Source organism: Bactrocera neohumeralis, chromosome 3 (assembly GCF_024586455.1).
Source record: "Bactrocera neohumeralis isolate Rockhampton chromosome 3, APGP_CSIRO_Bneo_wtdbg2-racon-allhic-juicebox.fasta_v2, whole genome shotgun sequence".
Lineage (NCBI taxonomy): Eukaryota > Metazoa > Arthropoda > Insecta > Diptera > Tephritidae > Bactrocera > Bactrocera neohumeralis.
Genome location: NC_065920.1, coordinates 64,757,896 through 64,771,418, shown reverse-complemented (window position 1 = coordinate 64,771,418; position 13,523 = coordinate 64,757,896). Strand labels below are relative to the sequence as shown.

The window sequence follows — 13,523 nt, the reverse complement described above, 5'->3', positions numbered from 1 at the left end:
TGGAGGGAGCACTTCTCCAGCCTCCTGTATGGCAGTGAAAGTTTAACACTAGGAGATTATGTACTTGATTCCCCAACCGATGACGATGGAGCAGACGTTCCATATTCCGACCATGAAGCAGTTCGAATAGCAATTACTCGTCTGAAATACAACAAAGCGGAGGGGGCCGATTGCCGGACGAGCTGTTCAAATATGGCGATGAAGAACTGATAATCATCATACAAAATGTAGTCGCGCTCGCAAATTGACTCCCCGTCACTGTTGACAATCATAACTTCGAAGTCGTTCATAATTTCGTATCTTAGAACTACCATTAACACCATCAACAACGTCAGCTGTCGACAGTCAGAAGACGTAGGTATGTAGATTATTTCGTTTATCTCGTAACCAGCAGATTAACTCTTGAAAATACGTGGTACTTCGAACTGAGTAGGCATCTTAGAAGTAAAGTGCAAGTTATTCATCATCCCCGTCCTACTATAAGGTCCAGAAGCAAAGACGATGACAGCATCCGATGAGTCAACGTTACGAGTTTTATGAAAGAAAGGTTCTGCGGAAGATTTATGGTTCTATGCGTGTTGGCAACGACGAATACCACAATCGATGGAACGATGAGCTGTACGAGATATACGGAAACATTGACATAGTTCAGCAAATTATGAGACAGCGGCTACTCTGGCCAGGTCATGACGTCCGTATGGATGAAAAGATTCCAGCCCTGTAAGTATTCGGCGCAGTACCCGCCGCAGGAAGTAGAGGAGGAGGAAAACCTTCACTCCGTTGAAGAAATCAGGTGGAAAGGCATCTAGATACACTGGGTATCTCGAATTGGCTATAAAGTTGCTTTAGTTCTTACTTATTGACCTGATCGTACCGCGGAAAGAACACCAATATTTTAACATAGTGTAAGAAACCTAACTCGGCTATAATCGCGTAAGCGGTGTCTACGCCAATTAAGAAGAAGAAGTAAGAAACCATAGAAAGGTCCTGACAAGCTTATGACTCTATCGACACAATCGATGCAGAGCTCATTTAACAGGTTATACAATTAAGCTGAGTTTGCCTATAGTCTGCTGGCTCTTGAGGTCGTTTTCGAAGCGTTTCATTGATGTATTTTGTCAAAGGTCACACTAAAACACGTTGCCAAAAGTTTAGAAATGGGTTATCTTAATTGATCTTATGCCTATCTTTTTTGAAGCTTGCGACAAATTTGGCGTGATTGAAGATCAACTAAAACTACAGTAACTCAGCCTATAAAGCTACTTGGTTCTTGAATTAAATCTGTCGACCAGTTTTATGTATTCCTCAGTGCTACGGTGGCAATTAAACTGAGTGATCAATAATTTTATTTTGGACTATTCAGGAGCCTATCTTACTGAAAAGGAGTCAAACCTGCTGCCATTTAGGCGTCGATCTCTGTGACCTAGTTCAATTCGCTATTTGTTGTAGCGAAGTATTCACATTTCTCATGTTTTTTGTTTGTCGCGAACTGACGGTGTCCAACTCAGAACTGGACAGTTGAGAACTACAAGTGAGCCCTACCACTTACATATAAGTTTAATAGATATGTTAGGTCAACATCTTTGTGATGTGCTCATAGATATTACAGCCACATTCCACATCAGAGTAAGAGATGAGGTTGTGCGTTTAGGGCTTCATCCTAAATTGAGAGGATGGCTGCTATATCTTCAACGGCTAACCGGAAGACTCCCGTTTTGAGGTAAGCCGTGTCAGTTTTGAACACCAAGTGCAGCATCAGAAGACTGGACTCAGCAGTTATTATCCGCTGTTTCTCACTGCGCTTCTAGCGGTCCGGAGCGTTTGCCAGTCCTCGGCCTCGGCTCCCTTACTGGTGGCGTGGTGTTTGATGCACTTTTTGTTCATCTAAGAGCGAGGTTGGGGTTTCCAAAAACCGTTTCCAAGTTTCCAAGAAACAACACAAGGTAAATATAGTTCGCTTTGTCCTCCTACTCCATTAAACGCTTACCATCAGTCAATCCATCTTTCTTGATTTTACAGCTCGGGCTTGGCACTAGCTGAAGCGGTGGATACCCGGTGTGGATAATTCGAAAGTGCAACTTAGTAAGTTCTTAAATAACTGCGAGATATTGATTGAGTAATTTGAGTCTATATCGCCGAAAATTTCAGTAGAAACAAAAGCACCAACAACAACAATAAAAACAATAAAATTCTCTACAATATGTTGTAATAACAAGCTATCAGTTACTTTAAATCAATCATATTCAATTTGTTAATGTCAATTGGAGTTGTGTTGAACTTCTGACATATGCAGAAATCTACGCTACACCCGCAATAACTGTTATTCACTTATAGTACCGAACGATGTTGCAATCATAACGCAATTGATGAAGAAAGTCACATGCACGAACGTCTGCAAACGAAGAGAGGTACCATCTCGCATGCACGAAATAATTTTACAACTGTTTGGATGTATGTTGCTGTGTATGTGTGTGTATTTGTTTAAGTATATATGTATGTACATAGTAGATTTAAAAAGTCAACTCTATTGCATTTCCTCGATGATCGATCACATCCTGTGGGAGTTAATTAAACAAAGTTAGCCGCCGTCAAAGTAAAGCACAGCGAAAGCGTATGATCAACAGAGATGCATATTAGGGTGAGCCAAAAAATTTAATTTTATTTTATTTTCTTTACGTAGTAGGAAATGCTGAAAAAGCACTGAAGCATATACATACATTTATACGTATATGTATGTACATTAGGGTGAGCCAATTTTACTATTAAATTTTAAAATCAAATTTAAAAAAAAAAAATAAATTTTAATTAAAAAAAAATTATTTAATAAAAAAAATGTAATTTAAAAATTAAAAAAAAAATTTTTTGCCCATCCTAACGTAAATATGCCTTAAAATAATTTTAAAAAAATGTAAAAAATATGCCTTAAAATAATTTTAAAAAAATGTAAAAAAAAATTAAAAACAAAAAAAATTTATTTTAATAATTTTTTTTGGGCCCACCCTAATGTGAATATATTTTTATGAGTGATCTTTCGTGATTTCAAATGATATTTTCACGGTATCTAAGGAATTTTCTTTAAATTAAAGTTAAACAAAATTTTTAAATTAATTTTTTAAATTAAAAATGTATACAAAAAAATTAATATTTATTTGGAAATAATTTTAATTAGGAAAAAAATTTAATTAAAATATTTAAATTAAATAAAAATTAAAAAAAAAATTTATTCGAAAAAGTAAATTAAATAAAAATTAAAAAAAAAAAATTTTTGGCCCACCCTAATATGTGTAAATACACGTATGTATGTGAGCGCTTTTTCACCCATTGGCATTTATGAGCATTTGGCTGCCCAGACCACCAGTCATCGCTGATTTATAGCCAATATAAAATAAGAAAATTTGTAATAATATATCCACCAACACGCATACATGCTTGTACCGTTATTACTACTGACTACAACTACAACTATCTATTTATAAACTTCCAGAAATCAGCAATATCCGGTGTAATGCATCAAAGATTATAGTTTTTATATTGCCTTTGATCGCATGTCGATCGACTAATTCATATTTATGCGCAAGCGCACAAACACACACACCACACATATGTACACACATACAGCACATAGCGGCTTCTCTGACTGTCTGCATGATTTGTATATCCTTTAGTTAAGTTCAATTAGTTACGTTCGTAAAATATTACATTCGCATACACATTGTTGTTGTACTTACAACATATTATTGTTATTGTTGTTGTTGATAAAGACAATATAGCAGCGTTCTTATAGGCGCTCGCTGCGGGTCTTTTGTGTGAATTAAGCCTAATTACGAAAGGTACTTCATAGCTCGTAACAGTAAATTCAGCTGCATCGCTGACAGCAGCAACACTGTGGACACACAAGCGCACCCTAAACTGTGAAAAATGCCGTTATGTGAATTTTTTTTTACGGAAGAAGTTTTCAATTCGGCATGACTTAGCGATATGAAGTGTGGCAAGGAGGAGAATTTCGTGACTTAAAGAAAATGCTTGATCATTCGCTGTGTACAGTGGTGGTCATACAATTGGATACGGCAAATAAAAATTTTAATCCTTTTTTTTATTATTATTGTTATAAAACAGCTAACTTATTCGCCGTTGCCAAAGCCCAAAGGTCCATAAATCTTCCGCAGAACCTTTCTTTCGGAAAGTCGTAAAGCCGAGGTGATGTTAATGCGCTCCTTTGTTCCAATTCGGAGAAAGCAAAACTAACGGCGCCGTTGTACATATGCTCAATGATATTGATATCATCGGCGTACGCCCGCAGTTCCCCACTCTAGTAGAAGATTGTACCTTCTCTATTCAGCTCTGCAGCTCGAATTATTTTCTCCAGCAGTAGATTGGAGAAGTCGCACGATAGGGAGACGCCTTGTCTGAAACCTCATTTGGTATCGCACGGGTCGGAGAGGTCCTTCCCGGTCCTGACGAAGCTTTGGGTATTGCTCAATGTCAGTTTACACAGCCGCATTAGTTTTGTTCAGACATCGTGGCATAAAGGCAGCTCCTTTTTGTGCTGTCGAAAGCAGTTTTGAAATCGACGAAGAGGTGGTGTGTGTCGATTCTCTTTTCACGGGTTTTTCTCCAATATTTGGCGCACACTGATAAGGTCCAAACAGTTTGTTGACGGTGGGCTTTAATCATTCACACAGTACGATCGATAGAACCTATATGCGATGTTGAAGAGGCTTACCGCACGGTAGTTTGCCCTGATTGTGGGGTCTCACTTTTTGTGGATTAGGCAGAACACACTTAAATTCTTAGTTCTTCGCTGCCGTATTTAAATAGCTCGACCGGTAATTCACCGGCCCCGCCGCTTTATTGTTCTTCAGACGGGTAATTGCTATTTGAAATTATTCATCGCCAGGCAATGGAACGTCTGCTTTATCATCATAGATTGGAGAATCGGTTTCGCAATCTCTTGGCGTTATGCCTTCACTGCCATTCAGCAGGCTGGAGTAGTGTTCGCTTCATAATTCTAGTATGCTCTGATCGTCAGTCAGTAGATCACCTCTGGGGGATTTACAAGAATATGCTCCGGTCTTGAAATCTTCTGTTAGTCGCCGCATCTTTTCATAGAAATTTCGAGCATTACTCCTGTCGAACAGCTTGTCAAGCTCATTGTATTCACGCATTTCGGTCTCTTTCTTTCTTTGTCTGCAAATGCGTTTCTCTTCCCTCCTCAACCCTCGGTATCTTTTTTCTCTCCACTGCGACAGGCTACACCTCATCGTACCAGCTGTTATTTTACTTTTTCGAAAACCAACGCTTTCGTTTGCAGCTGTACGTAAGGGTCTTGAGATTCCGTCCCGCAGTTCCCTTAACCGAGCTGCTGATGAGCGCTTTCAGAGAGCAGGAGTGCAAGTCGTGCAGAAAATCGTTCGGCTGTCTGTCTAATTGCAGCTTTCTTACACAGAGCGCTATTTTTTTGCTATTTACCATTTAGTTGACTTAATTATTCCACAAGCTCCGAAAACATCGAAATGTTTTGGTCCGTAGCCCCAAATCAGCGATTTATTTTGATCTTGTTACTTAGTGTATTCCATTTTACTAGAGACCACGGAAGCATAAAAATTTTGTTGGTTCTGGATCGAAAACTTACGATGAATCCATATTTCGACCCTGTTTACAAGGAGTCTCTCGAGTCTTTTTAAGCTCCAAATAAAATTCCACGAATTTCTAGAGGATTTCTAGTCCCAAAAACTCTTCCAAATGACCTGAAAAAAATTAAAAATGGCATCAAAGAATTTGTTTTAATTTTGAGTGACTCTAATTATATTTCCACAGTTGTATACACATCCCATGTTAAGATGTTAAGAACTAAAAATAAAAAAAATATATAAAGTTGTGAAATTCTTAGAGCACCAAATCAAGCGTCCTTCCTTTTGCGCCCATCACTGTATGGATTTCGGAAAATATTTTACAGCGCCTGTCTTTTGATTAGGTCGTAAATTGTAATTATCTAAATTAAATGCTAAGAAATTTTTTATTAACACTACAAATGAGTGAAAATAGAAATTTTAAACATTTCAATTATCGACTCCCAGCATTTGTTGCTATTGTTGTTGGCAATAAAGTCATATTAAAAATTAATAATTATTTTAATGTCTTTCGGATGATTTTAAAAGAAGGGGTGCTTGATTAGCGCTTCGTTATGTGGCAATTGTGTTGTTGTTTGTTGGCTCAAGATTGCTATCGTTCCTTTCAAGATTAGCTGAAACCGATATCACGCGATTTTTAAGCCGGTTGCAGAGTTGTCCGAGAAAGACATTTACTTTACTTTCTTCCTATTTTAGCTTCTGCTGAGATCTTAAAGTACCACAGGAATCATGAAGTTATTAACAACTAAATTACTGGTAGTTTCTGAGCTTACAAGCCGTCGGCTTTCAATATGCGCGTTTCATTTCTACATCTTCGACTGTGGAAACACGGTCAGCGCTCATGACACAGCAAATCAAATTCATTGGAACTCAGAATAAATCGATGAACTAGTTCTTCGATTTCCTTGAAATGAAAAATGTTACCTGTTGAGTGCCCAGTAACTGGTAATAACAGTAATTACTTACGTTTCTCTCGAAAACACATAACGCCGTCTCAATAGATCGTCTATGTCTCTGCAGCATATCGCAGGACGGGGATGTGGAGTGACTTTTGGAACTTGGTCTTTGTTCATTGAGGGAGGACTTTAATTCTCTATTGCGTACTCAGTTCGAAGTAAAATCTGTTCTCAAGAATTATTCTGCGTTGGAACTCGAGGCGGACGTCGTTGTTGCTATTAATGTAGTTTCCATGATAGACGAAATTATCCACGACTTCGAAGTTATGACGTATGCGACGACTGTTTATTTGATGACAGGAGATATTTCGTCTTGTCCTTGTTCAATGTCTATTTGCTTCGGTTCCTTATGCAGTCTGGAGGGAGCAGAACTAAAGGCACGAATGTTGATGCCAATAATATCAATATCATCGTCGCACGCCATCAGTTGTACACTCTTGTAAAAGATTGTACCTTCTCTATATATGTAGCTCTGCAGTTCGAATTATTCTCCGGGACTAGATTGAAGTAGTCGCACGATAGGGAGACGCCTTGTCTGAAACCTCATTTGGTATCGAACGGGTCGGAGAGGTCTTTCCGGTACTGACGGAGCTTTGGGTATTGCTCAATGTCAGTTTACACAGTCGCATTAGTTTTGCGGGGATACTAAATTCAGACACAGCGGCATAAAGGTAGCTCCTTTTCGTGCAGCAGCTTTGAAATCAATATAGAGATGGTGTGTGTCCTCTAAGCCTAAGTCCAGTCTAAGGCTTTGCGCATGGTAAATATCTAGTCAGTTGTTGATTTTCTAAGCCTAGACCCACACTGACAAGATCAAATTAGTCTTAAAATTTCGTTGCGAGTGACTATCTCAAGTTTTGGAACAAAAAGAAGTCATATTTACGGAGCTGAAGATGTTGAATATGGTGGATGCAGTAAAAATTCGTAACCCAGCTCGGCCAATGTGATCATGGAAATAATGTGAACCCTTGTCATGTTGTGGGAGAACATTTTTTCTTTGACAAATAATGCGGGTTTTTCTATATTGCATGAACATTTGACTGTAAAAAAAATTAGTTCACTTTGGATTCCACACAATTTGTCATTAGCTCAAAAAAGGCTCCTGTCGATTGGTCCAGAGAAATGCTTAAAAATACCATTGCGGTGCGGAGATTTACGCGCATAAGCCCGAAAGTAAGCAGCAGTCTACAATATGGATGTTTCCAGATTACCCGAATGAGTCTTGAATCTATGCTTACGACCCGGAAACAGATGATCAATCAAAGCCGAATATCGTGGCAAAGGTGGAACGCAGCCGAAAAAAACCACGTCAAAGCAGGTCATAAATCAAAGTTATGTTGACAGTTTTCTTCGATTATCGAGATGTGTGGGTGCACTCCGCATTCCTTATGACCGGCCAAACTGTCCACAAGGAATCCTATTTGAGTGTTTTGTATCGTTTGTGTAAAACTTCGTAAAACGAGGAGGGAATTATGGCCAACAACTTTTGGTTTTGCACCACGATAATGCGCCGCCGCATACTGCATAGATTTTTCGTGAGTTTTTCGTCAACTTTTCAACCGTGTGACTTCCGTTGTAGTCAATTGAAAACATTGAACGTGAAGCGCTACGCGCATGGAAGAAGGCTATTCCGGAAATTGGCTCTAACAACGGTTTGGAGGATTGGAAAAAATGTTGCCACAAGTGTTGGGGCCAAGAGGGACTACTTTGATGGGGACGACATAAATTAAAATTATGAAAAAAGTCTTACTATTTCTTTCCCATAGTAGTATACCTAGCATACAAACTGACCAATCAGAATTAAGTTCTTCAATAGAAAATTTTTGTATTGGTTGAAGTATCTTCACGAAATTCGCCACAGATTATTGCCTAAGGCTTTGGCACAATCTTCAAAGAAATTGTTCATAGCGGATCACTATAGCTTATAACTGTCATACAGACTGAACTACCAATATGTTGCAATTCAAACAAACCAATTTTTTTTTTTTTTAATTTTTAATCTGAATTTTCATTTCAATAAATTCATTTTATTTATTTGAAAACAAAAAAAAAGTTCTTCATCATTTTTTAAGCTATTTACCAATTAATTAACATTAAATGAATGTACATGCTTGAATTATTTTAATTATACTTGTACAATAAAAACGTTTTCACTTAGTTTTGTTTACAATTAGATAAATTAGACTAAATCTTTGGAATGACAATAATATCAAAAGTTCTTTTTATTTTCACACAACCAACAAGCCGACACTTGTATGTATTTATATGCGTAAGTGCATTTGCATGCGTACATGTGTGTGGGTGTGTGTGCATCAATAAAATTCACGGCTAACTATTTATTTAGAAGCGAGAATTATAGTTTATAATACATACAAACGCGTGCATACATGCATACATATGTATATACATACGTACATGTAAATTTACAATGCATATGCTATGTGTACACACATATGTACATATATACATACATGTGACAGTGTCCATTGTGTAATTTATATTACAATTGTATGCATGTATGCGTGCGCCCATTTAAGTTTAATGCACATTTATCGAGAAATTACGGTATTTACTTACATATACAATTACAATTACATAAATACAATTTAATTATTTTTTACATACATATACATACATATATACATATGTATGTAGGTATATTACAAGGTAATCTCTAGGCAAATATTTACAGTTTACAAAATGCTAATTACTTATTGTTGTTGTTTGGAAAATGGCAAAGTTTCATAGAAGTAGTAGGAAAACTGTATGCGTGCAAATTAGAAATGAGTTTCATTATATAACTTGTTTTCTGCTTGCAAGTTTTGCTTACATTCTTATTAATTTATAAATTTTTTATAATTTTTATTTGATCAAGGCGAGCGCATACAGGGTGGTAGCAGCAATTTTTTGAGTGTTTAACTGTCAAAGTCTTAAGTTTGTTAAGTTTTGTTCTCTCTCTTAGTGACATTTTTTCGAGTTATACATTTTCTTGTACTTGTTGTTTTTGTTCCGCCATTCATTACGTTTGCATTAGCCTTGCCATATTTAATTATTATAAATTTTTTTACTTTCATTTATTTTGCTTGCAATGTGATTTCTTTTTTTATTTTAATTTTAATTAAATTTAATTTTGAAATTTAATTATTTTAATTTCTTTTAATCTTTAATTTATTTTATTTTACTTTAACTTGTATTCAATTTTTCTTTGAATGTTAATTTAATTTTATTTTAATTTTTTATTTTAAATTTAATTTAATTTTAATTTTGACTTTATTTTGAAATTTAATTATTTTAATTTCTTTTACTTTCATTTAATTATCTTTATTTTATTTTACTTTAACTTTTATTTAATTTTTCTTTGAATATTAATTTAATTTTATTTTAATTTTTTATTTTAATTTTACTTCCAATTTTAATTTATTTTTTAAATTTTATTTTATTTTAAATTTTATTATTGATTTTATTTGAAGTTTTAATTTAAATTTCTAATTATTTATTTTATATTTTTAATTTTTATTTTAATTTTTGTTTCCATTTTATATTTTAGTATAATTTTTTTCTGAGTTTTAATTTTTAATTTAATTTCGAACTTAAATTTTATTAATTATTTTAATTTAAATTTAGTTATACTTTGAATTTACGTCTTAATTTTTTATGTTAATTTCAATCTTAAATTTTATTAATTATTTTAATTTAAATTTTGATTTTAATTTTAATTTAGTTATAATTTGAATTTAAATATTAATTTTTTATTTTATTTAGTTTCAATTTATTTATTAATTTTTATTTTAATTTAATTTAAATTTTTGTTGAATTCTAATTTTAATTTTATGTTAATTTTGGTGTTAATTTCAGTTTTATTTTAATTTTAGTTTTAAGTGCAAATTAAATTTAATTTTATTTCACTTTCAATTTTACTTTTAATTTATATTTCAAATTTAATTTCTTTTTAATTTAAGTATTAATTTTTATTTAAGTTTCAATTTAAATTTTGATTTTGATTTTAATTTGAATTCGGAATTTTCAATTTTAATTTTTATTTAAGTTTTTAATTTTAATTCTAATTTACTTTCAATTTTAATTTGAATTTTATTATTTATTTTAATTTAAGATTTAATTTAAATTTTGATATGAATTTTGATTTAGTTATAATTTAACTTTAAAAATTTTTTATTTTATATTTTTATTTTTATTTTAGTTTGACTTTTAATATATGTTTTTTTTTAATTTTAATTTGATTTTTATTTAAGTTTTTAGTTCTAATTTAATTTCATTTACTTTTAATTTTTATTTTAATTTAATTTAAATTCTTACTGAATTTTAATTTAAGTTTTATTTTAATATTAGTTATAATTTTAATCTAATTGCAATTTTAACTTTATTTTAATTTTTTTATTTTTGTTTTAAATTTACGTTCAGTTTTATTTTAATTTGCATTTTAAATTTAATTTTTATTCAATTTTAAATGTTATTATTAATTTTAATTTTAATTTAAATTAGCATTTTAATTCAGCTTTAATTTTAATTTTTGATTTAAATTTAAAATTTGAGTCTTTATTGCATATTTTTAATTTTTATTTTAATTTATTAAATTCTTTTATTATTATTTAAAACCTTTTTGAATAATTTTTTTAATTAATTTTTTTATTTTACTTGACTTTATTTTATTTTATTTTATTTCATTTCTATTTCATTTCATTTTATTTTATTTTATTTTATTTTATTTTATTTTATTTTGTTTTGTTTTATTTTATTTTATTTTATTTTATTTTATTTTATTTTATTTTATTTTATTTTATTTTATTTTATTTTATTTTATTTTATTTTATTTTATTTTATTTTATTTTGTTTTTTTATTTTATTTTTTTTTTTTTTTTTTTATTTTTTTTATTTTTTTTTTTTTTTTTTTTATTTTTTTTATTTTATTTTTTTTATTTTATTTTTTTTATTTTTTTTATTTTGTTTTATTTTATTTTATTTTTTTTTTTTGTTTTATTTTATTTTATTTTTTTTTATTTTTTTTTTATTTATTTATTGTTTTTAATTTATATCATTTAATTTAATTTTAATTTATTTTCTATATTATTCCAACAGAATTTGCTCCAACTCTAACACTTAAATAATAATTTGTACACACTAAATTATATAAAAAAAGCGCAAAACTATTGCTTTGCTTTGGCAACACTGGAAATTTCGAAGTATTTCATTATATAATACAAATACTAACTGTACATGGAAATTCACGCAAACACTCTGCGCCCACAATTCGTCTTTTGCACAAAAATTTGAATAACTGTTCATATATTTTACATTTTATTGCACATAATCGTTGTTGTGGAGTGTTGTTGTCATTATTTGCTATTTTAACCCGCCCACTCGCTCCCATCGCCCTAACACCTTAACGCCTAATCGACTTGCAGGCATTCTTGCTGCATGCGCAGCTGCTGCTCTAATAATCTCTCATGTTGTTGTTGTAATTGTAGTTGTTGTCGCTGTTATTGTGCCTGTTATACCAACAACGACACCTTTTGGCAATTCATCGAAGCCAATTGCGTGTTGATGGACGTTGCAGCTGCCGCCGCCGCCGCTGCTGCTGCTGCTGCGGGGCTCATACCGTTAGCGGTGAGTCCAGCACCGCTACTGCCACCGTGATTGTGGCCGCCCATTGTGGGCGTCAGCGCATCGTGTTGGCCCATTTGTTGCGCTGCCGCCGCCGCGGCCGCCGCCATGAACTCCACCTTGCCGCCGAGGTTGCGCTCGATCAGCGGTCGCAGGTCGGTGTGTTGCGTCTCTTTGTGGCGACGCAGATCGACTTTGCGCTGGAATGATTTGTGGCAGAGTTTGCAGGCGAACGGCTTGTAGCCGGTGTGCTTGCGTGAGTGCGTGATGAGGTTGGAACTTTGGCTGAACGCCTTGCCGCAGACCGTGCATTTGTGGGGCTTTTCGCCTGCAAAGAGAAGAGAAAACGGATGGGGTTAGTTTAATTGAAGGTTTGCATTTGTGATACTGTGCTATATTACATCCTTTGTATAAAGTTTGTATAACAAAATTCATATTTATAATAAATGTAGTTTGAATAAAATTTTTTTTTTATCTGGTAATATTTGGTATATTGCTTAGAAGCTGAAAATTATCGAAATTCCTTAGTCAAACTTATAAGTAAAATTTCTAGTTTAGTTTTCTATAATCTATTTGAACATTTTTACATGAACTTTCCACCGTAGCTTAGAGTCAAGTGTTATTCCTAAGTATTTAGGTAAGAGCCGTATCTTGTGGTATGTGAAAACAATGTTTTCAAACATAGCTTCAATGAGTGTTATCTGAGTTTTCTTTGCCCATTGTAGAACTTTATTGTTTTTGGAGATTAGTAGTTGTCTCGTGTTCACTACTACCAACAGCAAGCAACGCAGTATCATCAGTTAATGTGGCCGGTGTATAATTGCACTCTACTGTCAGTTCATGCCTGAATAGAATATAAAGAAGAGAGCCCAACATACTGCCTTGTGGAACTCCTGATTTTATTTCCCTTAGAATAAAACACTGGTCTCTCTGTTTAACGCGGAAGTAGCGACCTGATAACTATGATTTTATGATATCATAATACTGTTTCCATAAAATCAATTTCAGTTTCGAAAGCAGTCCTTTGTTACAAACTTTATCGAATTATTTTTCAACATCCAAAAACACGATGGAACAGATTTTTTTCCTCGAAAGGCTTTTTTAATAATGTGTGCAATTCTGTGGATATTATAAGCAGAAGTCATATGAGCCTGACAGTATGTAGTACCTTCTACTATATATGTGTTTCTCGAATGTCTTCCATTGGTTAGGGACCGAAGATATTTTGCGAAACTTTCATTGTTAAACCTTCTAAATTTCCAATTAAGATCCTTAACACCTTATTTAAAATATATTTATCAACTGGGCAACGAGTTTA

At 33.2% G+C, this 13,523-nt stretch overlaps 1 protein-coding gene and 1 long non-coding RNA gene across 2 annotated transcripts in view; one reads left to right on the top strand and one right to left on the bottom strand.

Moving 5' to 3' along the window:
* Positions 1–13,523, top strand: part of LOC126754003 (uncharacterized) — a 241,342-nt gene that overhangs the window by 118,870 nt on the left and 108,949 nt on the right. The window lies entirely within an intron of this gene.
* The window catches only part of LOC126753983 (zinc finger protein ZIC 2-A), a 60,278-nt gene continuing 58,365 nt past the window's right edge, over positions 11,611–13,523 (bottom strand). Inside the window, exon 5 of the mRNA XM_050465790.1 lies at positions 11,611–12,533. Within this exon, the coding sequence (XP_050321747.1) occupies positions 12,094–12,533 (440 nt within the window). The 3' untranslated portion in view covers positions 11,611–12,093. The remainder of the gene's footprint in view (positions 12,534–13,523) is intronic.